General features: G+C 37.8%; 1 protein-coding gene across 1 annotated transcript in view; it reads right to left on the bottom strand.

The window, feature by feature from the left end:
- Positions 1-26,783, bottom strand: part of tnca (tenascin Ca) — a 32,793-nt gene extending 6,010 nt beyond the window's left edge. Inside the window, exons 1-18 of the mRNA XM_066659814.1 lie at positions 26,309-26,783; positions 24,302-25,615; positions 23,301-23,564; positions 21,478-21,593; positions 19,879-20,032; positions 19,165-19,431; positions 18,386-18,571; positions 17,635-17,724; positions 17,118-17,381; positions 13,130-13,405; positions 6,870-7,139; positions 5,413-5,535; positions 5,096-5,242; positions 3,603-3,722; positions 3,337-3,480; positions 1,449-1,579; positions 439-583; positions 35-186 (exon numbers count right to left, since the gene is read on the bottom strand). Coding sequence (XP_066515911.1) covers positions 35-186; positions 439-583; positions 1,449-1,579; positions 3,337-3,480; positions 3,603-3,722; positions 5,096-5,242; positions 5,413-5,535; positions 6,870-7,139; positions 13,130-13,405; positions 17,118-17,381; positions 17,635-17,724; positions 18,386-18,571; positions 19,165-19,431; positions 19,879-20,032; positions 21,478-21,593; positions 23,301-23,564; positions 24,302-25,615; positions 26,309-26,783 — 4,638 coding nt within the window. The remainder of the gene's footprint in view (positions 1-34; positions 187-438; positions 584-1,448; positions 1,580-3,336; positions 3,481-3,602; positions 3,723-5,095; positions 5,243-5,412; positions 5,536-6,869; positions 7,140-13,129; positions 13,406-17,117; positions 17,382-17,634; positions 17,725-18,385; positions 18,572-19,164; positions 19,432-19,878; positions 20,033-21,477; positions 21,594-23,300; positions 23,565-24,301; positions 25,616-26,308) is intronic.
- Between the last annotated feature and the right edge of the window lie 347 nt (positions 26,784-27,130).

The following is a 27,130-nucleotide window of genomic DNA, read 5'->3' as shown; positions in this document are numbered from 1 at the left end:
ATTATTATTATTATTATTAATTCTACTGACTCACCATCCAGCCACCTTCATCAGTGGTCATGTCACAGTAGGCCTTCACAGGCAGGTTCTCATCTCCTCCAGGGTAGATGGTATATTGACCTGAGGAGGTATCTCCATTCAGCAGAGTCTGGGAGCAGTCCTTTGGATTCCTATACAGCTTTCCACCTGTTCCACAAAGGTGGGGATAGAAGTTTAATGATGCATTTAAAACACATTCTGCTAGATCTTGAAATTCACTTAAACAAGTAATGCTCAACAACTACAGGATAGTGAGATATGAAGAAGCCTCTTACATATGCTGACCTTTACAAAGATTTCAGTTAGTTCAGGAGGCCGTTTTTATTTCAATCTTAAAAACAAATGTAGGCCACCAGTAAAACAGCAAAAATAAATGTTGGAGTATGTAAATGTACTCACCAGTGGTGAAATCAGTTTGGACTTTCTGGCTCTGCTTTTGGCCACTGTCAGGTCCAGTAAAAGCCTGTATTCTGACGGAGTACGGAGTGGAGCCACTGAGCTTGGAAAGCCTGTGTGAAGTCGCAGAAGGCTCCAGAATCTCTTCCTGATGAAACAGACAGCAATTAGTCATCATCCAAGATTAGCTCAAAAAGGCTCTGTAGACTGTGTTATGCAGGAATCTGCACAGGGCAGACTGGCTATAAATGAAATCCTAGGTTCACTGCACAAAGCAGGAGATGTGGAATATGTACACTTTCAGGAAAAACAATCAAGAGACAGGGATTTTAATTAAATTATATTTAGTGAATTTGTACTGATTGTATTTTCTACATCTGCGCTTGTGTGGCAACAGAACTAGATCAAGATTCAAGCTACTGAATCTCAGGATAGAGTATAAATTATACTTATAAACTGATTTGTCCAGCACTGTTTTCACTGTTGCAATAGATGCCGCAAGTGGAAGTTCCCTTGCACCTCAGAGGGCTCATTTAATAAACTTTAGTTAATACTGAAATGAAACATCCCTTAAGATGGCATCAGAGATTCCCCTGAGTAGGAATAGAGAGGCGAAAGGATGAGAGCAAGTTAAAATTGCAATTGAAATGGTAAGATGACAAATGACCTTGGTTTATGCAGTTCTGAATCAATTAATCAATTAAGCAATTATATAATTAAGTCAATTATTTTCTAAAGGTACTGTATGTGGAAAAAAAACCCTTGTAACATAGTATCACATGTTCTGTTGTAGTGTGTCCTGTTGTAGTGAGTATGTAGAATTTTCTCACTGTCAAAGAGCTTGATAAGCAATTTTACACAGCCAACATACGTTTTTGACTGTTGGAGGAAACCGGAGCACACTGAGGAAACCCACGCAGACATGGGGAAAACACACCAAAATTACAGACAGTCACTCAATGTTGGGATTGAATCCACTACCCCAGTGTGAAATGTAGTGATAATGCACTCACCATTATAGTGCCATTAGGTGATTCAAAGGTTAGCACATAGAAACTGATGGATGCCCGAGGAGGTTTCCAGGTCAGAAAAGCACTATCTGTCTGGATATCACTGGCCACAAAGTCCCGGGGTGCATCCACATCTACACCAAACAGATATTATTTGTATATTATAATTGTTAAAATGTAAAGTTCACAGTAATGTTTTACAAACCGGATTCCAAAAAAGTTGGGACACTAAACAAATTGTGAATAAAAACTGAATGCAATGATCTGGAAATGGCAAATGTCAACATTTCATTCGTAATGGAACATAGATGACAGATCAAAAGTTTAAACTGAGAGAATGTATCATTTTAAGGGAAAAATATGTTGTTTCAAAATTTCATGGCGTCAACAAATCCCAAAAAAGTTGGGACAAGGCCATTTTTTACCACTGTGTGGCATCCCCCCTTCTTCTTACAACACTCAACAGACGTCTGGGGACAGAGGAGACCAGTTTCTCAAGTTTAGAAATAGGAATGCTCTCCTATTCATGTCTAATACAGGCCTCTAACTGTTCAATCGTCTTGGGCCTTCGTTGTCGCACCTTCCTCTTTATGATGCGCCAAATGTTCTCTATAGGTGAAAGATCTGGACTGCAGGCTGGCCATTTCAGTCCCCGGATCCTTCTCCTACGTAGCCATGATGTTGTGATTGCTGCAGAATGTGGTCTGGCATTATCTTGTTGAAAAATGCAGGGTCTTCCCTGAAAGAGATGACGTCTAGATGGGAGCATATGTTGTTCTAGAACCTGAACATAGTTCTCTGCATTAATGGTGACTTTCCAGACATGCAAGCCCAGTTCAAACGTCTGAGCTTGTAGAGCTTGCTTAGAAATGGCTTCCTCTTTGCACTTTAAAGTTTCAGCTGGCAACGGCGGATGGCACGGTGGATTGTGTTCACTGACAATGCTTTCTGGAAGTATTCCTGAGCCCATTCTGTTATTTCTTTGACAGTGGCATTCCTGTTTGAGGTGCAGTGACGTTTAAGAGCCCGGAGATCACGAGCCTCCAATAGAGTTTTACGGCCTTGACCCTTGCGCACAGCAATTGTTCCAGATTCTCTGAATGTTTTGATGATGTTACGCATGGATGATAATGATCACTTAAAAATCTTTGCTATTTTACGCTGGGTAACACCATTCTGGTATCTTTCTGCACAACAATGGTGGAATTGGTGATCTTCTTACCATCTTGGCTTCAGAGAGACACTGACACTCTGAGAAGCTCTTTTTAAACCCAATCATGTTGTCAATTGACCTAATTAGTGTTAATTGGTCTTCCAGCTGTTTGTTATATGCTCAGTTTCCTTTTTCCAGCCACTTATTGCTACTTGTCCGAACTTTTTTGGGATTTGTTGACACTGTGAAATTTTGAATCAACATATTTTCCTTAAAAATGTTACATTTACTCAGATTAAACTTTTGATCTGTCATCTATGTTCTATTACGAATAAAATATTGACATTTACCATCTCCACATCATTGCATTCAGTTTTTATTCACAATTTGTTTAGTGTCCCACCTTTTTTGGAATCCGGTTTGTACATTTAGTCTAGTGACTAACAGTATTTCCAGTGAATTATTTCTATATACAAATCTAATACTTGTGTTCCACAAGGCTCTGTTTTGGACCACTATTGCTTTCTAGTCATATGCTGCCATTGAGTACAGTTATATGTATTCATTATTAATAATAATTTAACTATAACAGATATATTACCATTTGTTTTATTTACAAGATTTACATAATATTTACAAGATGAAGAAAACTGTAAGGTATTGTAAGGACAGCTCCCCTATATTTTTCTGACACTTTGCTGAAAGACATAAAATGACAAATGTCGTTATGGTAATTACCTGTTATAAAATCAACAGTAGCAGGAACGCTTTTATGGCCATCTTTAATGGCATGTACTGTAGCTGTATACTGAGTGGCTGGTTCCAGATTATTCATCTCAAACTCTACAGTGTTCCCAGATACCTGTTCTGCCACTGGTTCCACTGTGAAGAAGGCAGATTTAACGTACATTGACATTCTGAATTTTATCCACACACAAATAAGGTGACAATGTGTATTATTTGATATTTGTAATAACAAACTGAAAAACAACAGATGTTCTCACCTGTGCCTGCACTGTACGTAATGACATATCCATCTACAGTGGCTACAGCTGGCTGCCATAGCAACAGTGCATCGGTATCAGTGACATTGGCAGCAGTGAGACTCTGGGGCATATCTACAACTTCAAGTGAAGAGAACAAACTCAGTGTGAAGAACACACAGATGGCAAACTTTTGTTTGATTCTTTAACACTCTACTCTTTAATTCATTTTCATAAAGTATTTACATCCAATACTCAGGGCTTGGCTTTTGAGCAAACATTAGATACACATTTCTCAGGCAAAAAAACTAATCAGTGTTTATCAGAGGCATAAACACGTTTCAAACGCATCAATATTTAGTGGCTTGTTCTATGACACAGTGAACCTCTGACAGACACAGATTTTAATGAGACTCCCAAATTGATATTCATCACTTCCATATACAGTCTGAATATCTGGACATAACACAAAATGGTAATCTATATAACAAACACTAAATTGGAACAAATTCTGATATTAACTATTATTTAAGTCTATGCAGAAATCAAACATGCTACAAATTTAACAGCACCTTTGTATGAATAGAGTAATTATCTAATTAAAAGGAAACAAGTGTTTCTTATATTTGAGTTTCTGAAGTTTGCGGTTAAGGAATACAACAGTTCAGAGCTGACCACCATGTGGTACATTTCACAATTCACATTTAGCAGTCATACAACCTATAGGTTAGTGTAATTTTTTAACAAATTTATACCAGGGCTTTTTAGGAAGTTGGCTGTATGACTGGAGATTGCTAGTTGTCCCCTTGTGATCTGAAGTTCGTACGTAGGAGTACGTAAGTGTATAATTATTACTCATCATATTATGTGACAGGCGCAGCAGGTAGTGTCGCAGTCACACAGCTCCAGGGACCTGGAGGTTGTGGGTTCGATTCCCGCTCCGGGTGACTGTCTGTAAGGAGTTGGTGTGTTCTCCCCGTGTCTGCGTGGGTTTCCTCTGGGTGCTCCGGTTTCCTCCCACAGTCCAAAAACACACATTGGTGGATTGGTGACTCCAAAGTGTCCGCAGGTTTGAGTGTGTGAGTGAATGTGTGCGTGTCAGTATTGCCCTGTGAAGGACTGGCGCCCCCTCCAGGGTGTATTCCCCGCCTTGATTCCAGGTAGGCTCTGGACCCACCGCGACCCTGAATTGGATAAGTGGTTACAGATAATGAATGAATGAATGAATGAATATTATGTGACTCCCTGAGATGCTATACCTTGCATAGAAAAAGGTGCTGAACTCCAATAACAATGCATTAAAATTCATTTGAAAAGACAGATGGGTTTTCATGCTCCAGTCTTTGTGGAACAGCGTGATGGGAGAATATATAGCTATCAGATGCAACTGTCCATGATCAAAATAGAGAAGAAACTGGGTACAAACTAAATAAATTTTAACTAACAACTCAGTTACAAAATGTTCACATCCAGCCTTAGTGTTAATGTAGCTTATAGTGAGTTACAAAGCCTACCAGTAGTAAGAGTGCCAGACACTGGATCACTCTCCTCCAAACCCTTCATTGCAATGGTTGTTACTTGATATGATTCACCCGGGATCAGGTTGGTCAGGCGAGTCTGAGACTGTGATCCATCCACTTCAATCACTTTGGCAGGGCCACCTTTGACAAAACATTGGAGATGTCTTAAATTGTTAATAATTTGGGACTGCTTAAAATGACACTATGTAACTTCTGGGGATTTAGAGACATCTCTAGTAAAAATTGCATGCAACAGTTTGTAATGTGGGTTGTGCTTGGGCATCTTCCCCAAGCATTTGAGGGGCACTCACCTCCCTGGAGTGGTACATAAGTAATACGGTAGCTGTCAATATTTTCATGAGGGATGTTCCAGTGGACCACAGCAGAGGTGTCCGTAACTTCAGAAAACTGAATGCGCTGTGGCGCTCCAAGACCTTGAGCAAAGAAATGAAATGTAGGCATTTCATTCAAGTAATTCAAAGTAAGAACACTGGGGAACTGGGAAACTTTTGGTCTTCTTGGATATTAAGGCAAGAAAGATAGACAGAAGCATTCCTGTAAAACAGTGCAAATAATGACTACAGAAAACAAATTCTAGAGGGGACAATCATTAGACACACAAGAAAGTACTTTTAATGGAGAGCAGACTGCTTCCATTCCAGATACGATCAGGCCAAAGTCAATCAATCTGTATTACGTGTAAGTCTGGATATGCATAGTCAAATATTTGTATAATTAGTAGTTTGCATGCTAAAAATGAAGGCTGTTAATATAGGCTCTGTTTGGGCAACAGTTTCTATGAGTACCATGTTTTAAACAACATATAAATATGTTATAAAACATTATTATGAGGCATTTGAAACATGTCTATAATCAATGTAATAAAAAGTGCATTATACTTTATTTTATGCCATTTTATTATATTAAATACTTCATAAATTATATTCATCACATGAAGTTATAAATTAGTTACTAGAACTTGTATGTTATGTTTGTAAACTCTATGTTAAGTTTAGGCAAATTATAAATAACAATATATATTAATAAAACCATGATGTATAGTATTTATGAACATGGCATCCACAGAGAGTGTTATTTTCTTTAGATTAAATATATACAAAGGCCTTCTTCATTCAACAAAACAACTACTCAATGCATAATTACATGCACATGTTAAACCCCACGACACAATGCATTCTGATGAACACATTCCAAGTCATTAGTGTGAGTAGCAAACTGGCACATATGTAATACTTGTTTAAGATAAAATCAGATCATACTTCCACAGAAGGCAACAGGCTTTTCCAGCTCAACCCAATACAGATGCAAAGATGAGACATTGTAGTATTGTACAGTACAGTAGTCATAAATATATTATTCACAAAAAAGTTAACATTAAAATAATTATTGGTCCGATATTGGAATTATAGCCGATAATTATAACCAATACATGTATTCCCATAAATTTTAAATCATTCAAATACAATATGTATTTGGCAGATGCTCTTTCCCACATTAAATTCAGTGTAAAACTACTAGCCAATGGAGTAAAATTAATCAATAATATTTGTTTGTATGTCTCAAACATATATAATATATATCGATTATTGTTGTATATTATATTAAATTATATTAAATGGTTGTATTTATGCCAAAATTAAATGACAATTATCGGTTATTTCATCGACCAAGAAACTCCATATCGGTGCAACCCTGTTAATGGACGAATGGTCAAAATGGACTGACAGGGGATTATGTAAAATGGTACCTGTTCTGGCAACAGCTGTAATGGGCTGGGAACGGCGTTCCAGTGTGACACCATAAATCTCAATTTCATACTCAGTCCCCCCAATAAGAGATTTCAAAACTTTGGTTCTCTCATTCCCAGGGACAAGGAACTCTTGGAGGTAGGTAAGCTTTTTGGAATCCCTGACTTTAATCACAAATCGATCAAAGATGTCATCCACAGTCCAAGAAATGCGGAAGCTCTCCGGAGTGATATCCGACACAAAAAGGTGCTCGATCTCAGGCTCAGCCTCTGGGTTGACAAGGGAAAATGCATCTTTTTTTCTTTCCTTTCTTTCAATGTGAAAGGACACAATCAGCAGCTTGAAGCTTGCTTTCATTCACATCCCCAAACTGGCCATGCCTTAAAATACAAGGAACTGTTTTCAGTTCATAGAGGAGCGATTTTACATGCAACTAAGATTCACAGTTCGTCTACAGATGTAAAGTCTAACAGAATTAGAAAAAGAAATGGATCAGATTATGCCCCTATGTTAATAACCACAGCATATTTAAAACTAATGATAAGTGATGACTTTTACTGATGTCAGATACATTTTGTAGCAATCATTGTGTTTAAAATTTACATTGGGATGCTATTTCTCTGAATATCAATACATGGTTTGAATACAAATTTTCTACACTCTAGGATATTTTGTGTGTTCTCTGCTCCACACAACTAGGTCTTAGAATTGGAGAAATTTAACTGAAATTGCCTACAGAATCTACAGGTATAATTACAAATAAGTTCTACATAATATAAAACTATATAAAACAAATACACGGTTAAAGCAATGTATGTAATATGAATGTACTATGCAATATGACTGTAATAACTGTCAACGTGTAGGAGATAAGACTAAGATTTTTATACTATTTTGCCGGAGGCCTCTAAGACTTGAGCTCTAAAATATGGCACTGACATTTCTCTTGAAGATGCTGACATCAATAAAGACAATCTCGCAAAGCTTATTTTACATTGCTGTGTTTACATTACTATGTTTATATACTATTTTATATTATTATCTGTTTTCTAGAATCTCAACAAGGATATGTTACATATTAGAAGTTAGATTTCGGTGTTTATCTGTCAGTGAAAACACATCAATATTAATGCAATCCTAGTAAGTTCCTATTAATGAAGAGCTTTACTAGAAAACAGTGTAAATATGGCAAAAGGTTCAATTGCACATATTTTTGAAGCAGCACATACTCAATCACCGTGCTCAGAGACACAACAACTTGTTAGAGAATAAGAAATAAAGGACTGAACAAGATTTAAGTATTTGTGTTGCATTATGACTCCTCAACCAAAGGTGGTCTGGTGGACCCCAGCCAATGTTGGTCCTCAGCCTAAGAGCCTAATAATTAAGCAACAGTTGAATTAAGCTAAATTCCCAACAACAAAACATACATGTTTGTATATCATCGCTATTCAATGATAAACATTATCTCCAAAATTGATAACTTTACAGAAAAAAAACATTCTTAGGTCAAAGTAAAAAGGATTGTATTCCTTTTGGTCAATTCATCATTTTTTAAACAATGTGAGGACATCAGCTTGTTTTCAGTGGACAGTAATAATATATCGGGAGATCACTACAATCAAAATTCAAATGTAAAACGTGCAATAGTAATGCCAAAGGGTAAGTGTATATGTATAAATGTATATGATTTTGAATTTCATTTCAGAGAGTGCATGTAATGTCTTAAATTTAAAATTAAATTCTCGTTAAGGAGGTCCCAAGTGTAACACAGAAAGCAACAAGATGAAAAAAAAAATAAAAGGTGGTACCTGTCTCAGCCACTGTGGTCACTGGGAGGGACTGCAGCCCTGACCCTGAAACCCCAGACAGACTGATCTCATAGCCAATGCCAGTGATCAAGCCCCAGATTTCCAAGGATGTCTGGTTCCCTGGGACCAGGAACTGCCGTGGTTCCAGCAGTCGGCCAGAATCTGACACTTTTACTTGAAAATGGCTGAAGCCTTCACTGGACCGAGCTGTCCAGGACACACGAAATCCAAACGGAGTGATTTCCGAAATTGTGAGGTTTTCCACTTTGGGTAATGAAGCTGGGAAGAATGGCATAGGTTTCGTTTGGGTCCAAAGTCAGAGTCAGAATGAGGGGAAAAGTAGTGAGAGACAAAGTTGATTCTGCAGTGTTCGCAAGAGTCAAAATTGCTTGTCATAGAATTGATCAAACTAGTCATTTAATTTGTAAAATCAGTGTCCTTAAAACATGCAAATTGTTGTATTAACAATTAGATTTCTGAGATTATGTTGGATATTTATGAGATTAGACAAGGCTTTTATTCTTATTTAGTGAGATATTGTCCAGTTGGAGAACAAAAGACTTTAATCCAGTGATACTGACTGAAGGAGAATGATAGAGCCAGTGATAGCTTTTTAGTATTCAACATTTTCTTCTGAGTGGACACTTATGATCACATTATGAACATACAGTACTGAGCAAAAGTAAAAAAAAAGTATTGTCCATTTATTTCATTTCCTTTTAAAAGACATCATTTTCCAAAATTTCACTGTTTTCCATTTCACTGTTTGAAATGGGCACTTGGAATTTATTGGAAATTAAATTTTCTTTTGCACTCTACTCTATACCAAAATACCCTGTTTTATTAATATCATATTTATGGTAAAACATGAAAGTATAGACAATTTGAGATGTTCTGTTGTACCTGTGGTGGCATTGAGGAAAACTGAAGGGGTTTTGCGCTTGTGAGAAATGCCATAAATCTCAATATCATACAACGTAGAGTCCACAAGACCTGGTACTGTGATGTTTCGCACAGCAGCTGAAGGTTTCAGCTGAATTACATCATGTAACTGATCTCGGTCAATCACACGAAGCACAAACCCATCAAAATGTCGGGTCACTGTACTCCAAGACACAGTGAGGTTATTGGGGTGAATTTCAGACACGACTACAGGCCCCAACTTGGGCTTGGGTTCTGAACAAAAGACAATGTCATAATGGTTATTTTAATGCAAATTCATTTTGGTTTGATATGATTTTAAATACGGTACAAATGGATGAATTATGTCAGTGTCAAGTAACATATTTGTTCATTTTTCACATCCAAATAATTATCACATCCTTCACAGAAAACTATAATAAATACCTTTAATTTGCAATTTGACTAACTGCTATACATTTCTAATAAAACCTATGCTACATTCAGATTCTCCATGTCATGCTGTTTCTTACTTTATCTAAGATCTGCATTGTTGTTTTAACGATTTAATAATTTCTGTACTCTTCCTAAAATGTGTCTCCGGCAGCACCCCATTTCAATGTATGAAAAAGTGTGGCAAAGTAGAAATCCAGTTTCTAAAATGTAAACAGATGTAACTAATAATGATTAATTGGTTTTGATTACTGCAGCAGGATCTCCAAACATTAGTACTTACAACATTTGTATGTCATGACTGTTAATGATTGGTATTTTATAATTATTAAACAAGCTCCTGTCCACTGTTGGCGCACTTTCACAAAATCCATAGAAACTCTCCATTACATGAAGAAATTCCTGCTGTTTCTAACTGTTAAAACTGTTTTGGCCTATTCACATGTTAAAGATATTTTGGCCTATTCACATTACTAAGATAGTAATAGCATCAAATGTGAACATATAACACAACTGCTATGAGGAACTATGACCAAATAGGAGGCCTATTCATCTACAGAGATTGTTTTGATTATTACTGAATTCAGCAAGGAAAGTCAGTGCAATTTCTGTCTATGCCTTATTGTATTTTACATTCTTTTACATCTAAGTCAATAATACAGTTAGCAGTTGCACTTTCCCTGAACTTCTTGGGGCTCTCGCCATATGTCCAAACATAGGCGCCATAGGTTTGTGCACACAAATCTCTGTCCTGCTGTTCTAGTACTTGTACAAGCAAAATGAGGAGGGAAAATCTCCCACACTGTGGTCAGTGCCGCATTCCTCATCTGTACATATGGTAGCCATTTGTCTGGGTTTTTAGGATGCTGCCCACTTAATGGTTTACATGTTATACTGTAACAAGTTTCATCCCAAGTCCACTGAAATTTCACTCAATAACATAGGCCAATTGAATATTTGACACTGAGCACATGTCAAATTTTTAAACAACAGTATGTAACTACAGTTTTGTACAGTTTACAGTACTTTTAACATATCTCTAACCTGCTTTACCACATTTAAAGAACAAACAGTGCCAACTCTCCAATGTATTACAGCAAATACAGTCTTAATTGACATCTGTCTTTAGATGGACCCTAGGAAAAGTGTATTGTAAGCATGTAGTGCAGTACCTGTGGTGACCACAGTTGTCAGGGGGGCGGAGTTGCGATTGCCTGAGGTAGCAAACAGCTTGATATGGTACTGTGTGCCTCCTTTTAATCTTTTCAGCTCTGTGGAGCGTGCCCCCTTGGGCAAAATACGCCCCATGGCCTGCGAGGGCAAAGCAGACTCTCTCACCTCGACTATAAAGTTATCATACAGCTTCTCTCCAACCCGCCAGGAGAGAGACAGTCCGTCTGATGTTACGTTAGAAACAACTAGCCCCGACAGATCTGGCTCTGCCGCTACAGAGGAAAGAAAATCTTCTTACACTGCTGTTACAAAGCATCAGGCATACCTTTTACTAAATAGCATAAACACTATATGCCCAAACATTTGTTGACATCAGCTCATCCAACATTTCCTCTGGCTGGGACTCTGGGGGTTTTGAACCCCCTTTGCTGCTGTAACAGGTTCTACTCCTCTAAGAAGGCTTTAAATTATATAAGGTCTATTGCTGTGAGGTACAGATATTAGACGGTTACTTCTGGATCCCATTATAGCAAGAAGTCCAGTGCCTGGGGTCTTTACTGCTTTATGAACTGTGTGATTTTAGGCTTGTGTAGCAGCTCCAGATGAACCCATTACATTTCATGCTTTTCTATGGAGTTCTATTATTCTATTATTTTTTTTATACATGCTATACACAACTGAACAAGGTTTAAATAGCGGAGTCTACAAACATGTGGACATAAAGTGTACAAACTGACCAAGACTGGTTTGAAAGGAGAGGCGTCCGTTTACCTGTGGTTGCAAATGCACTGATGGTTTGGGTTCTTTTTCCCTTCACAACTCCACTGAGGTAGGCTATATAGTCAGTGCTTGGTCTCAAGCCAGTGACATCATGGGAGACAGCCTTGTGTGAGAGGTTATACTCAGCTGGCTCCCTGCTCCAGCTGGAGTCTATTATCTCCAGAATAAACCCTTCAAAATTCCCTTCAGTGCCATTCCAGGATAGGGAGAAGCTCTCTGATGTCACATTAGACACATAGAGCTTTCCCACCATTGGTGCACTCACTAAAGGAAGAAATGTATTAGATTTAACAAAGTGGAAAGTTGAAAAGCATATGTTTTTGGAAACAAAGGTCAAGATATAGAATTCCACTATTGACATTCCTTGCTAATATAAATAGCACAAGGCCACATTTTATTAAGGTGTGAAACCAGGAGGCTAAAATGTGGCTAAATCTTAGTAGGGTGTTAAAAAGAGTTGCTTAACTATGTCATTTCCATGTTTTACTAATATATGGCCATGACTTATACATCTCATTTCCACGACTTACTAGTAGTGGCCACCTATTAGGACCTTTCTTTTCACAGATTAGCATGTGATAGACATATATTATTTTAATCATAAAGGGATGTCACCAGGTATTGTTCTATAGGCATAATGGGACCATCCTAAATAGTAAGAGATAATGGACAAAGGAGAAAGAGGTCCTAAAAAAACAAACACATTTGATATTATGGGAAAGGAACAGTTACAATAGCATGCTATCACATGCTAGCCTTAATATATGTAATATTCAAGTAACTAAAATTTTGCAAAACTTGTCTCCTATGTCCAAACATAGCTTGGACACATCAAACAAACAAAATAAACCATGAACAATAAAAACAATGTGTACATCTGTTCTAAGTAAGCTAGCTATCACTTTTGGCCAGTTAACTGTGTATTAACATTGTTTAGTATAATGGATTTAACTCATGATATAAACATAGATCACAATAATTTAAAAAAAACATATGTGATGAATATTTTATGATGAGAGCCACTGTTGAAATATTCTGTTCAACTCAATGTATGTTAAATCTAAGTTTGATCAAAAGCAGACAGAACAAAGAAATAAAATGTGGATACAGTTTACTATTCCATATTCAGTGCAATGTGGTACCTGTGGTTGCTTCAATGTAGATAGGCCCTATGTTGGAGCCCTGATACACTCCAAACAAGGCAATAGTGTATGTGGTGTTGGGGCTTAGGTCAGACACACCCAGGCTGAGGGTATCATTGGACACTGTCAAATTCTGCCTCTCTGGATTGTTTGAGTTTACCATCTCAATCACAAAGTTCTCAAAGACAGTGTCACCCTCAGTGCTCCAGGACACATTGAAGCTGTCCCATGATACATCAGATATAGTGGCATTCACAATTTGGGGCTTATTTATCTCTGACAGACAAAGAGACCAAACTGAAGTTTAGACATAATTGTATACTGCATTATTTCAACACTGAATATTTTGGTGAAATGGTTTGGTTCCATTACTTTTCTGCAACATTACCAGCTGACACATAAGAGGTAAGAATGAGGCAAGAAGGAAAGAATGGTGGAAGCTAATTTACAGAAGAGGAATTTTGGCAATGAGTTAGGTCAGAAATGTGTGAACTGCACAGTGTTTTTCACAGATTTTCACGGTCTATCAGATTCATTGCTCTGGAAGTAGATGTTATCTACATAATCACATAGGCTTTACTTTGTAATTTAACCAAAGTCCAGGTGTGATGTCAGATTTGATTTTATATAGCAAATGGCTTGTGCTATTTGCATTTGGTTTTTATTAAGTTATTCATAAAGACTACTTGGTAGACAACAGCACAGTAAACTTGACAAGAATTTGAGCAATAAATTTGGAGTAATTAGAAAAATAGCCTACAGACTGCTAAGAAAAGTGTAATGCATAACTTTGCCAACCTAATCTCTTTCGCTGGAACAGACTGTGCAGATTAACCCTACTGGAAAGCACAGGTATGTGGGTTAGACAAATTTAAAATTAATTCTTAAGGTTTGTATTGCATATGTGAGGTAGAGAACTAAGAAAAATGTGCTTTTAAATGAGATTCCATAGTATTGTTGATTTCAATGTGCCAAGAACTGCAAAACTGCTGTTTTTTTAGTAGCCAGAGATTCCCAATTGATTACCATTTGGACACAAAAAATGACTGATGAAAAACGTGACGCAAATGAAACATGAACTTCTCCCATACTCCAAAGTGCCTTAGATATGTATCAAAGGCATGATGAGTCCAAGTTGTTTTCAATAATGTTATGCTGATTGGTATAGCAATAAGTATAGCATAGTGGATAATGCTACCTTATACTTCAGTAGAAACATAACACAATTCCAGGACAAATGCCATAAAGTACAGAAAAATTGTACTATAAAATTGTTATGACGTACATATAAATGTGATGCACCACTACAAACCTATATAGCATTATAGTCAACAAGATGTACTTAACAGCATGTGAATATGTGCAATCTCAAAAATACAATGGACTTTATACAACTTTATATATTTCCAGAAACACGGTTAACTTTCCCAGATAATTTTTCAGATAAATAAGCTTCTCCAGGTGTTTCCCAAAACAGAATATTTGACTAAACCTAGTCAACTCACTTTGTTAGTGCACTGTGACCAATTGTGGAACCTGCAGAACTGCATCTCATACTGAGTGAATATTAAAGACTGATATTCCCACTATTTTGGAGTGATGCTAAAATAGATGATGAGAGTGTTTTTCCCTAAATAAACATTTTATATTTGCAGCATTAAAATAATTGATGAACAAAAGAAATTAATTTTGTGTACCTTTCTTGGCCTGTGCATGGACTGCTTCAGATTTCTGTCTTTTCAATAGCCCAAACAACGTCTTATTATAGAGCACTCCAGGGACTAGTCCATCTATTTGGTTTTCCTTTGATTCTCCCAAAATTTTTGATATATTCACTTTTGACAGCTTTGTTTTTGTTTGGGTTACATTTGGGGCGTTTACATCAAGCTGTTGTTTTTCACTCAAATTCCCAGGTTTATAACCTGCTGCCACAATTGTTACCTCCTCAGTGAAGGTAGGATCTGTGGTATTAACCACCATTTGAGAGGTTGGCTGCTTTGTTGGTGGCATTCCATCTTGCAGTACTATAATACTTGGAGAAGTAGAGTTTGGTGCTAAACAAATAGACATTGTTAAAGACACAGCACAAAATGAACAAAAGAGACATTTTGAGACAATTTACACCTGCAGGAGGAAATTTGATGTTACTGACCTAATCAAAACATATAGATCAATGCAGAAACACATAGCCATCCATCCATCCATCCATTATCTGTAACCGCTTATCCAATTTAGGGTCGCGGGGGGTCCAGAGCCTACCTGGAATCATCGGGCGCAAGGCGGGAATACACCCTGGAGGGGACGCCAGTCCTTCACAGGGCAACACAGACACACACATTCACACCTACGGACACTTTCGAGTCGCCAGTCCACCTGCAATGTGTGTTTTTGGACTGTGGGAGGAAACCGGAGCACCCGGAGGAAACCCACGCGGACACGGGGAGAACACACCAACTCCTCACAGACAGTCACCCGGAGCGGGAATCGAACCCACAACCTCCAGGCCCCTGGAGCTGTGTGACTGCGACACTACCTGCTGCGCCACCGTGCCGCCCACACATAGCCAATACCCAGTATTTTTGGGCACCTGCATATCCCACATTTCCTCTGCAATAAAAAGTATTAATGAGTATATGACACTATTCAGATACTCAGAACACTACTGTTAAGATTTAAGGGCAATCAGCCATAGCAGCATTGTTTGTGACCAGGTAGTGATGGTGAGTGACTAGTTCTGGATTACACCACTTCAAGGTACACTCAGAAAAGCACAATTCTACTGTTCCAGAGCCAAAGTCCATGGAGATTTAAACCTCTTTTGCCAATTCTTGGAAGTGCACAAGTTGGATTAAGCTCATGCATAGCAACCATTTCATTTCGTGATTTTCTATATATTATACAATCATTTGTATATAATATATCAAAATGTTATGGTGACAAAAATGCATTAACAAAACTTTCTTGTTCTTGTGGCATCTCACTATTTAATAGGCAATCTTTGTGTCTGCAAGTCACGTTTACCGAGGCTTAATCTTAAACAACTAGAGATTCCAGAGTCCAAAAAAGAGCACTAATAGGATAAGCTATTAATCATTAAGGTTTCCATGAAGAATGCCAGAGGAAATCCATGACAAAACTTAGACTGATGAAAAAGACATACACTGATCATAACAGTTTAAAGAACAGATGCATATACATTTCTAAGAATTAAGTCTCCAACTGGCAAATGCACAAACACCTATTTATATAGGGGTTTTTACTCTAATCTGAAATCATCTGAACTTTATATTAATTCCAGTATTTGGCAAAGCTATATTTCTCTCAAATGTCCAGACTGACCATAAAAATTGCCCTAAACCTGAAACTGGCCATAAATCACTATGGTTCTGTGATCTGTATAAAACTTATTCTCCTTGATATCATTTTCACACCTGTATCCAGTTTAGTTCACTCTCTTAGCAGATCGTAAAAGGTGCTGACACAGTTTTCACCTGCTTGCAGCAAATTCATCAACAGAAAAAAACATAGTATAGATGTAGAACCTTGTTTCCCATGTAAAATAACTATATCAGAGAAAAGCATGGAGAAGAGGGAATGTTGCTTGAGAAAATCAGTGATTAGGGGTATTGAAGTTCAAATAAATAAATAAATAAATTTAATCTGACTGAGGCAATAAGCAAAATAATAGAAATAGCTATACTTCTCATTATATATCACAGGTACATGTAGAAATAAAGGCGCAATCAATCATTTTATCCAATGATTCTTCATAAACTGCTTCGTTCTCGAACTACGCAACAAATTGATAATTCATTACATGTAAATTGCTCTTAATATAAACATATTACTGTTTTTTTAAATACTTTGCCTTTTTTCAGTGGTAAAAATAATTGATTACTCATTTAAATACATAGTAATAGTATTAACCTGTTAATGTACAATTTAAACACATCTATAAACAATAACAATACAGAGCTCATTCACTCACCTGTGGAAGCAGTGATGGATGTGGGGGCACTTTTATTCTGCCCCCGTTCTGCCACCAAACTGATATTATAGAGCATGTCCGGCACAAGGTTTTTATAAGTGAAGGAGGTGGCAGCAGCAGGCACCTCCACTTCCTTTCGTTTACCATCAGTGGACACAAATGTCAGCCTGTAGTTAGAGATTTTGGCTCTGGGCCTTTTCCAAAGCAGGCTCAGTGAGGTTTCTGTGGATTCTCTCACTTCTAGATCCTTTGGAGCATCCAGTCCTTTTGGGGAAGAATGAAAAAAAAAAAAAAAAAAATATATATATATATATATATATATATATATATATATATATAGAGAGAGAGAGAGAGAGAGAGATAGATAATAGAACGAGTAATATTTTATGTGCAGAAATCTGTACAATCCCAAAAATGTATTATATATAGTTATATAGAAATTTATAACTAGACATTTATAAATTTGAACTAGACAAATAAAAAACTAGACATATAAATAGACATTTTCTTATCTTACCTGTCATTGCATTAGTGGTGGATTGCTGACTCTCCTTCTCTTTTTTTATTGCTGTAACTCCAATCCCATACTCTGTTCCAGGCTTAAGACCTACAATACACAGAAGCATTTAAGTCAAGGTAACAGACAACTGACAGACAAATACAAATCTGAATCAGAATCACTGTATTTCAACTAGTACATTCTAGATACAGAGAATTTGAAGGCAAAGCAGTACTATAAATATAGACAGTTCATAGACAGGTCATAGTTTGTGGCAGTTAATAGACTGTGGATGTCATGTAACGTTTATGTTATAGTCCATGTCATGCAAGCAGATGATTCGCTAAAAACTAGCTTTAATGAGTATTGATGGCCTACCAACCAATGAATATGTACAATATGAGCAGTCCAAAATTACCAACTTCTGTAATTTACATGAAAGCCTGTTTCTTTCAGGTAGGATAAAATGTTCTTTATCACTTTTCTCTGTTCATGGTACAGAATGTCACTCCTTAGAATAAAGATAATTTTTCTTAAGATACTGACTGACAAACAATAGGAAAATTAGAAAAAAAAATGTGTATATATTTTTAAGGATTATACAGCCAAGCAAGCTGACCCATTGATTTAGTCTTCAGCACCTGAAATGAAAGCCTAATGTATCAAAATATCCACTAAGCTAATTGCAACCCAACAGTGGAATTAACCAATCACAACCAATCATTACTTTAAGTAGCTCATCCAGCACTGACTGAAAAATAATACTCACCAGTAATGGTCGCCTGTGATGTATTTCCTGGTCTCCTGGCAACTATATCTTCTCCATGGCTTCCTCCTATAAAAGGACCATATTTGATACGGTAGCCATCCACAGGCACACGACTATTTTTCCATTCCACAGTGATGCTATCCTCAGTCTGAGCCACAGTGTGGAGGTCACCAGGAGCATCCAGACCTGCAGCAGAGTTAGGATTTTTCAGGATTAAAATGTGCAAAAATAATGGAAACCTAGTATTTGCATATGTCTAAAATAAAGTATAATTTCAAAATTTTCTTCATATTTTAACCCCCAAAAAGGGCTACACTGTGAAAACGCTTAAGAACCCCTGCTCAGTGACATTGCTACAATTGCTCTTTTGTTACTTGTAGCACTTTAGAGTAGGTTTTTATTCATAAGCCCATGATACATACATAAGCCTTTCAGAAAAACTGACAGAACCCTACAGAACTATTTATCAAGAGCCTTTACAGAGTTGTATTTAGGTTTATGTTAATTATAATTATTCTGGGGTTGCATACTGAAGGTTTTCCTTCACAAGGCAACATGACACCTCTATAAACCTTCATAAACATCTGAAATTTGAAGGTTTGTAACAAGTGTCAATTGTAATTTCACACAATAAAATGTTGGCATACGCCTATATAGAGGTTAATATGTTTAGGTCAGTTGTCATGAAACTGTACATAGGTATAATGTAGCCATATAAATGAAGTATTACTTCTTAAACATAATATGTACAAGTGTGCTTGTATTTAAGGGATGAGTACCTGTGGTGAAGCTCTCATAAACAGGATCACTGCTTCTGTTTCCCCTCTTGGAACTGAGAGACACTCTATAGTCGGTGTCAGGCTCCAGATCCTCCAGACTATGTTGCATGTTTTCTGCTGGGACCTCTATATGCCTGGCTGAAGGGTCTCCACTGGGACCGTAAAATATCCGGATTTTCTCTACATCCGCCACAGGCTTGGACCAGGAGATCAAAGCAGATGTGTCTCCCACATTTTGGATAGCAACTTCAGTGGGAGCATCAATTTCTGTACAAGGAAAAACACAAAAATAAAACAGGTCTATTTTTACTCTTATTTAGTGATATATAATTAATATTAAAAACACATACAATTTATAAAGTCCTATTTAAATAAGTTTACACACATACTCAAACAAGCTTAAATGGTATTCAATCATATTTACCACCAACAACTTGTAAACAACGTTCATGAAAATTAATGATTAAACTTTTTCTTGTTGTTCTACAAACTGAAAACAATATGAGATGAAGAATAAAATTGTTTTGGAATGCCTGAATCAGTTTATGCTCCACATGATGGCAGTCATGCTTAAAATAGGTTTAATACAGAAACTTTGATACATCCATGACACTAGGTGTCAGTATAATGGCCTTTTTAAAATAAAGATAAATCATTTGAGAAAATAACACATTTCTGCAGTGAATGTGAGTTTGTGTAAAGATGCTGTATTACTCGTTGCGACGCTTTTTTTCAGTGGTAATCCTCTGCTGTTGTTCTTAAGGACTCGCAAAAAGACATCATACTTCTGTCCCGGACCAAGTCCAGACTGCTCAAAGTTAGTTTGAGAAGCTGGCAGAGTGTTGACAATCTTCCCATCCTCTTTCTTCTGTAAAAGCACAAAGACATTGACATTTATGGCATTTGGCAGAAGCCCTTATACAGAGCTAGTGGGAAAAATTTAGGAAAAATATTAACTGGTTTTAACTACACTTTTGCATACTAGCTATAATGGACTAGCTGTAATAGATGCACGGTCATTTTAATGGAAAGTCAGTTTTTAAATAGACAAACGTGTCTCAAATCAGCCCTATGATTTTCGCTGACCATGTCATTGACTCAAATGGAAAAAATTCTCCTGTATGGAATAACTCAATAAACTATCAACTTAGCTCCTTAAGATGCTATTTTTAGAGAAGGGCTGGGTTGAGTGGGGACACTTTATAGACCCAGCAGGAATAATAAGCAAACCTTGGCTGAGTATTTGAGTTTTGATGAAGACCTGTGGAAGAAATTGAAAGCAGTGCTGAAAATTCTAATAGCAAACCACTTTAACCTCCAGAAAGTTACTGTAGTCCTAGGCTCATCAAATAGCTTTCCATGAGAAAAATTGGGGCGATAAAATTAATTTTCACTTTTAAATAAACTGTTTTCCAGATATATTACATATAAGTGATAGAGTGAATATGTGAGTATATATATATATATATATATATATATATATATATATATATATATATATGGTTTTCATAATATTTTTAAATAGCTAACTTAAATACAGGAATACAGAACATTTTTATAATTGCAGTAGGTTATGGTACAATTATGTTCCTCTTCTAAAGGTACTGAACATAGAACATTGAGGGGACCACCCCAGTGAGAGTCTAGCAATTTTTATCTTCAGAGTTTAATCAATATACTACACAAAATGAAAAATGAACAATTGGAAAACAATTGTTTTGTTTTGAAAAGCCAACTTTCAGTTTCAAGTTCTAAATATTCTGTAGTATAACACTTCATTATACTTAAGGTTTATATGTAGCAGTCCGAGATAGGATGTGTGTTTTTGTACAGTGTACATTTCAATCAAACATCCACTTTGTGCATTCTGTGAGTGCCAATGCCTACATTGTTTGGTCCATTTTGTAGATGCAAAGTTAGAGATAATTGCTCATCTGTTGCTGTGTGTTGGTTGTCCTCTAGTCGATCAATGGTCATAGGACACTGCACACAGGACATGGTTGGCTGCATGTTTTTGGTTAATATTCTCAAGAATATGACTATTCTATGACTTGGAATTAAATTTTGTCTTGATGAGCAGAAATTATATAGTGTACTTCAAACTTGCAGTGGTACAATCTTTCATTTTAAACTGTATTTAGATTGGATTTATTTTTCAAATCTAATGTCCACTTTAGACAGCCCTGGCTTTTACAAAGTCAGTATCTTTTAATACTGATCTAAATCCCTTTATGTAATAAAAAGCAGCCCTCCACATTAACACTGGCCAGACTTTGGACTACTTTCCATGCTAAGGAATAAGAGAAGACCAACCATATTCTGGAAGGTGAGCTCCCAGCCATCGAATGGAATGTCCAGCTGGTCCCAGAACACCTCCACAGATGTTTCTCTGATAGATTTAAACTTCAGACCTGACGGCTGTGGCAGACCTGAAAAGTAAATGAGAAGAGAAACGTGAGCTTTTTCTGACTTTTCTTTTCCATTCATCCCCCACTTTCCTATATACAAGTACTATAAGAAACAAAGTGCCCAATTATGCCCATGAGAATTGTAGAGTCATAGAAACAGAGCTGTGTTCTGTTAAGTCAGATAAACAACACACAGTTTTCCAGTGTGTTTATATATATTTTTAGCTCCTGACATTGTGTAGAACAGTGCAGTTTGCAACAGTCTCTTATTGTGCTGGCTCTGTTACTGTAATCAGTCATCTCATACTTGTGGGAAACACTATACCCAAACAGATGTTGCATTACTTAACAGTAGCAAGAAAAAAAGATGAATACTGACAGCAATAAAGTATTAAAGGGGACATATTATGAAAAAATCACTAGTTTGGTGCATTTGCACATTAATGTGAGGATCTGAAGTTCCTACCAGCCCATAAACCCAGCCAGGTTTTGTGGGCTGCCTAAGTCAGAAAACTAGGGATGACGTTATTTTGCTCTGCTTATGACATCAAGTTCAGAGACATTACAGTCATCCTGCCTTCTAGTCTGAGTCTCTCTGATCATATCACTGGACCCACATTTATGTGAAAGTGCAAATATTTTGAAGCACAATGAGCATGGAGAAATAAGTGTACTGAGTAGAAATACTAAAGAAGTGAAAATCCCTAATAACCAGGATTTCTTACTCATGGGCTCTCACACTGAACTGATCTGTGGTTTGTTCTAATTTAAAGGAACAGGCTCTGAAACACTGCTGTGTTGTCTGACCCTTGTGATATTTTAATCAATGCACATCACATTCACTTCATTAGGATCAAAGGGAATTGTATTTACTTTTGGAAAAGGAGTATAATTTGCCAAATTTAAAGAATTACACCATCACTTTTCAACCTAATCTGTATTTCACATTTGCATTTTATAATTATTTACTGTTAATAATTATTTTGATGCTTTTTGACATTGTGACATTATGGTTTGTGCATCTCATATAAAGAAGATAATGATTCTATACTCCATGCTTGGTACTGAACAGGGTGATCATAGGCTCATGCACAGCTGCACATGCACAGCTGCTGGCGATAGTATGTTTTTGTGATAGTATGATAGGTTTTCTATTATTAGAACCAAAACTGAACATTTTTTTTAAATTAATATCTTATTTTACATTTGTTGTCAGCATATACACAGACAAAATGCCATAAATATGTTCACTTGTAATGTAGTAAGAACGAGGAGGAAGGATGCTGGTGTGAATGTGGTTTGTTTATACAGAAGAAGAACACAAAGGTGACAAATACATTTACAGATTTACAGAATATAAACGTGGGAATACATAGACATGAACCCAACATTACACTTGCACAATGACTGACAACACAGAGATGAAGAAATAGGGCTTATAAGAGTACAGAGAACAGGGGACATATCTGAGCTCTATCACATGACTACCAATAGCTCACATGTCCGGGGTGAGGCTAGAGGAACACAAGAAAGGAACAGAGAGGGTGGATAAACACAATAAACACAGAGACAATGGCCAAAGGTGTGGCAGACTGGAGAATGTGACATGACACCCCTTTAATAAACTTGTTAACTCATTATCACAAAGAAAATAAGCAAAACATGGTACTTGGTCAGTGGCGTCCAATGTTTTCATGCAGTTATATTAATGATGATGAGCTAACTTACTTGTTCTCATTGTGTGAGTGACTGGAACACTTTTCTTATTATTGAGGATAGCGTAGATAATGATGGAGTATTCATTGCCAGGTTCAAGCCCTGTTATTCTTGCAGTTGTTTTGTCTCCAGGGACACGCACCTCTGTCTTCAGTCCCCCTGGAGCTGTGGGGATGTAAGTGATCAAGTACTCTTTCACCAACATGTCATTGGTCCAGGTCAGGTTCACTGACTTTGGGTTTATCTCAAAGGAATTCAGGTGCTTTGGAGGAGAGACTATGAAGAGATCAGAGAAACATGAAACATGAATTATTTATCATTACTTCACAGCAATACAGGAAAATATGGACTCACAAAAATGTGAAATCACTGTAATATGGCTGTAACCCTGATAGCAAAGGACATTTGGCCTAAAATGTGGCCCAAATGGCCCACATTTGATCTGGAATGATGCCATTGACTCTGTGTGAGTCTGGCTACCTCAGTTCAGCCACAGGTCCAGCTTACATTTGGCCCAGGTCCGGCCTACACAACACTTTTCCAAATCAGATTGACTCATGACATTTGGCCCATATTTGGCCCATACAACACTTGCCAGTGCCGTAACTGTGCCATAAGTACCGAAAATGAAACAGATTTGGCCCAAAGTCTGTTTTTTCCACTTGAAATGTGCTAGTTGAAATACAATGTGGCCAGAAATGTTAGCTGAGGTGACAAAATCTCGATTAGCATTTTTTGTTTTTGGTAAGGATTTTAATTTGATTCCTTTGTATCTGATGTAAATGTTGAGCTACGTGTCACCTATTATGGCTTAGTTATTTAACTCTGGGTTTAATATAGCATGGTCATAATATATAATAAATACTGATTGGCATCACTGTCTCTGGTCTGGTGTGGTCCACCTGATTTACGAATGATATCAGTGATATCATCATTTTTTAATTAAAACCTTCATATATGAATATCATTTTGACTGAAATGCTCATCCACATTAGTACTTTATATTTACCGACCTTCTGAACAGTCCTCGCCAATGTAGCCTTCATCACAGATGCACCGTCCCTCCACACACTGGCCCATTCCATGGCAGTTATTTGGACATTCTTTCTCTCCACAGTCACTGCCCACAAAACCCTCATTGCAGAGGCATATGCCATTTACGCATCGTCCATTGTTGTTACAGTTTGTAGGACATGATGGAACTGAGCAGTCGTCACCAACAAAGCCTTCTTTGCAGATGCAGAGTCCATCTTGGCAGTGTCCATGGCCTACGCAGTCATTGGGACACTTCTTCTGACTACAGTCCTCTCCAGTGAAGCCCTCATCACATACACACTGTCCTGCTACACAGAGACCACGGTCCAGGCAGTTGTTGGGGCAGCTCAGGTCACTGCAGTCTTCCCCTCGGAAGCCTGCAAAGCACACACATCTGCCATCCACGCAGTGTCCCTGGCCATAGCAGTGGGATGGGCAGGTCTTAATGCTGCAGTCTTCACCTCTAAATCCTTCCATGCAGACACACTGCCCCTTAACACAGTACCCTCGGTTGTTGCAGTTGTTGGAGCAGGAAAGTTCTGAGCAGTCATCGCCATGGAAACCAGCATCACATTCACATTTGCCGTTGATACAGCGACCTCTGTTGTAGCAATTGTTGAGGCAGGAGAGGACACTGCAATCTTCTGCTTGGTAACCACTGTTGCAAATGCATACACCATTAAAACACTGACCTCTTCCATTGCAATTGTTAGGGCAAGTCAGCATGCCACAGTCTTCCCCTGTGTACCCAGCATTGCAAATGCACTGACCATCCACACAAAAGCCTTGACCTCTGCAATCACTGGGGCAGACACGCTGTCCACAGTCTTGTCCTCGGAAGCCTTCATCACAATAGCAGGTACCATTGACACAGCGTCCACGGTCATAGCAGTCTTTCGGGCAGATGAGCTCTGAACAGTCAAAGCCAGTCCAGGGCTCCTCACACACACAGTCCCCATGCACACAGCGTCCATGTCCCTGGCAGTCATTGAGGCAGGCCGCCCTTGAGCAGTCATCCCCAGAGAACCCCTCGGCACAAATACAGATTCCTCTGACACACCGCCCATTCTCACCACAGTCAGTAGGACAGGCCTCCAAACTGCAGTCCTCACCGGAGAATCCTTCAAAACATTCGCATTTGCCCTCAACGCAGCGGCCCTGGTCACTGCAGTCTCCAGGACAATCAGGGAGCGTGCAGTTGGGGCCCTTCCAGCCTTTTGAACAGATGCAGGCACAGATTTCAGCACTGTAGTTTCCACGGCCACTGCAGTAGGGCTTGGTTCCTACTTCCCCTAAACAAAGGAAAAGTCAGAACAGGTTAAAAAAAGATTACAAAATCAAACTACTCAAAAATTAGGCAACCCTTGTGCTAGAAAACTTCAAAGTTTTTAAATACATGTGAAGTTTTAAAAATCTAACAGTAATCTTTTTTTTTCTTAACCAGATGAAATAATCTTTAACATTATACATTCTCATATGTAGGAACCATGTGGCATCTGAATGCTCAATTCCACCAGAGGGCAGTGTAATGCTTGTAGGTTAGAAAAACTCAGTAAGACTGTATGACCTGGATTTTTGCACCAAACATTTGTTAAACCGCTAGGAGTCACTGACCACACCAGCGTGATCAAACCTCAAGACTGTTTCAAGAAGAGATGCTTCATAATATAAACTCAGATATCATCATTGAAATGTTGTTAAAGTATCATGCTCCAATGTGTTTTGGAGGATGGGATGGGACAGAGACTACTTTTAATCTTCTTCATTTTTAGTCTTATAAAGACACAGAAAAATCTGTCTTAAATATGATTGCCTTCAAGGATAGACCATGGTATTCAGAGTCTACAAAGAAATATGCGAGTTATATAAAAATGTCAAATAATAAATGATCACATTCAAAACTATTTTTGTGCAGTCTGGTATTAAGGACAACATACAGGTCCATTGTTTCTGTTCTATGAACACAGAAGTTATTTAAATCATACCTGTGACCTGGGCACTACAGCAGCTGGAATCTCCTCCACACTGCCCTCTGAGAGTGGACACTTCTCCTTCCAACACTTCCAGACGACTCAGGAGCTCTTTGAGTTGTGGAAAGTCATCAGTGCAGCCGCATGCCTGCTTGGGAATGTTGATGCGATGAGTGAAGACGATCTGATTATGTCCATTTAAGGTGGGCTCAGAGGTTTCTGAGTCTGATGGAGAATAATTTGGCTTGAGTTCTGAACCTGTAGGAGAATCTAGGGTCTCAGAACAGAAAGAGTTCTCTGGGACGTTGATGTTGTACACATGGCTAAGGATGACTGGCTTTTCTGAGCTGGACTGGCTGATATTGTGCATGTTTGGAACAGTCAGAACTTTGGTCTGGTGCTGTAGAACCTTCTTCACCAAGCCAGAGAGACTCAGATTCATCAGGACAAAGAACAGCAGACATCTCAGAACCAGGCCTTGTGTCCACATTGTACTGGACAATCCAAAATGGCACTAGTAATGGAATTTTCCTAGGCAAGGTCTCAAACTGGACTGATCTGTTGTAAAGCAAACATAAGAAAAAATATGTAAAAACCAAACTCATGTATTTTCATTGTTTATATATTTTTATTTTACACAGTTTGAACACAACAGATATTCTTTATCTTGTGGGAAATATTGGAAAGTGAGATTTTACAATAGTTGGCTGAATATTTTTGTAAGTGTGTGATGGCATTGAGAGCATTAATGAGAATGATGCTGGATGATAAGTATTGGAAGAAATTCCAACTCTCACAGTCCAATGCGGGGAAGCTTTACCTCTCTAGCCTTACCTT

Source organism: Hoplias malabaricus, chromosome 2 (genome assembly GCF_029633855.1).
Source record: "Hoplias malabaricus isolate fHopMal1 chromosome 2, fHopMal1.hap1, whole genome shotgun sequence".
In the NCBI taxonomy this organism is placed as follows: Eukaryota; Metazoa; Chordata; class Actinopteri; order Characiformes; family Erythrinidae; genus Hoplias; species Hoplias malabaricus.
The sequence above is the reverse complement of the archived record's forward strand: the minus strand, read 5'-3'. Positions and strand labels throughout refer to the sequence as shown.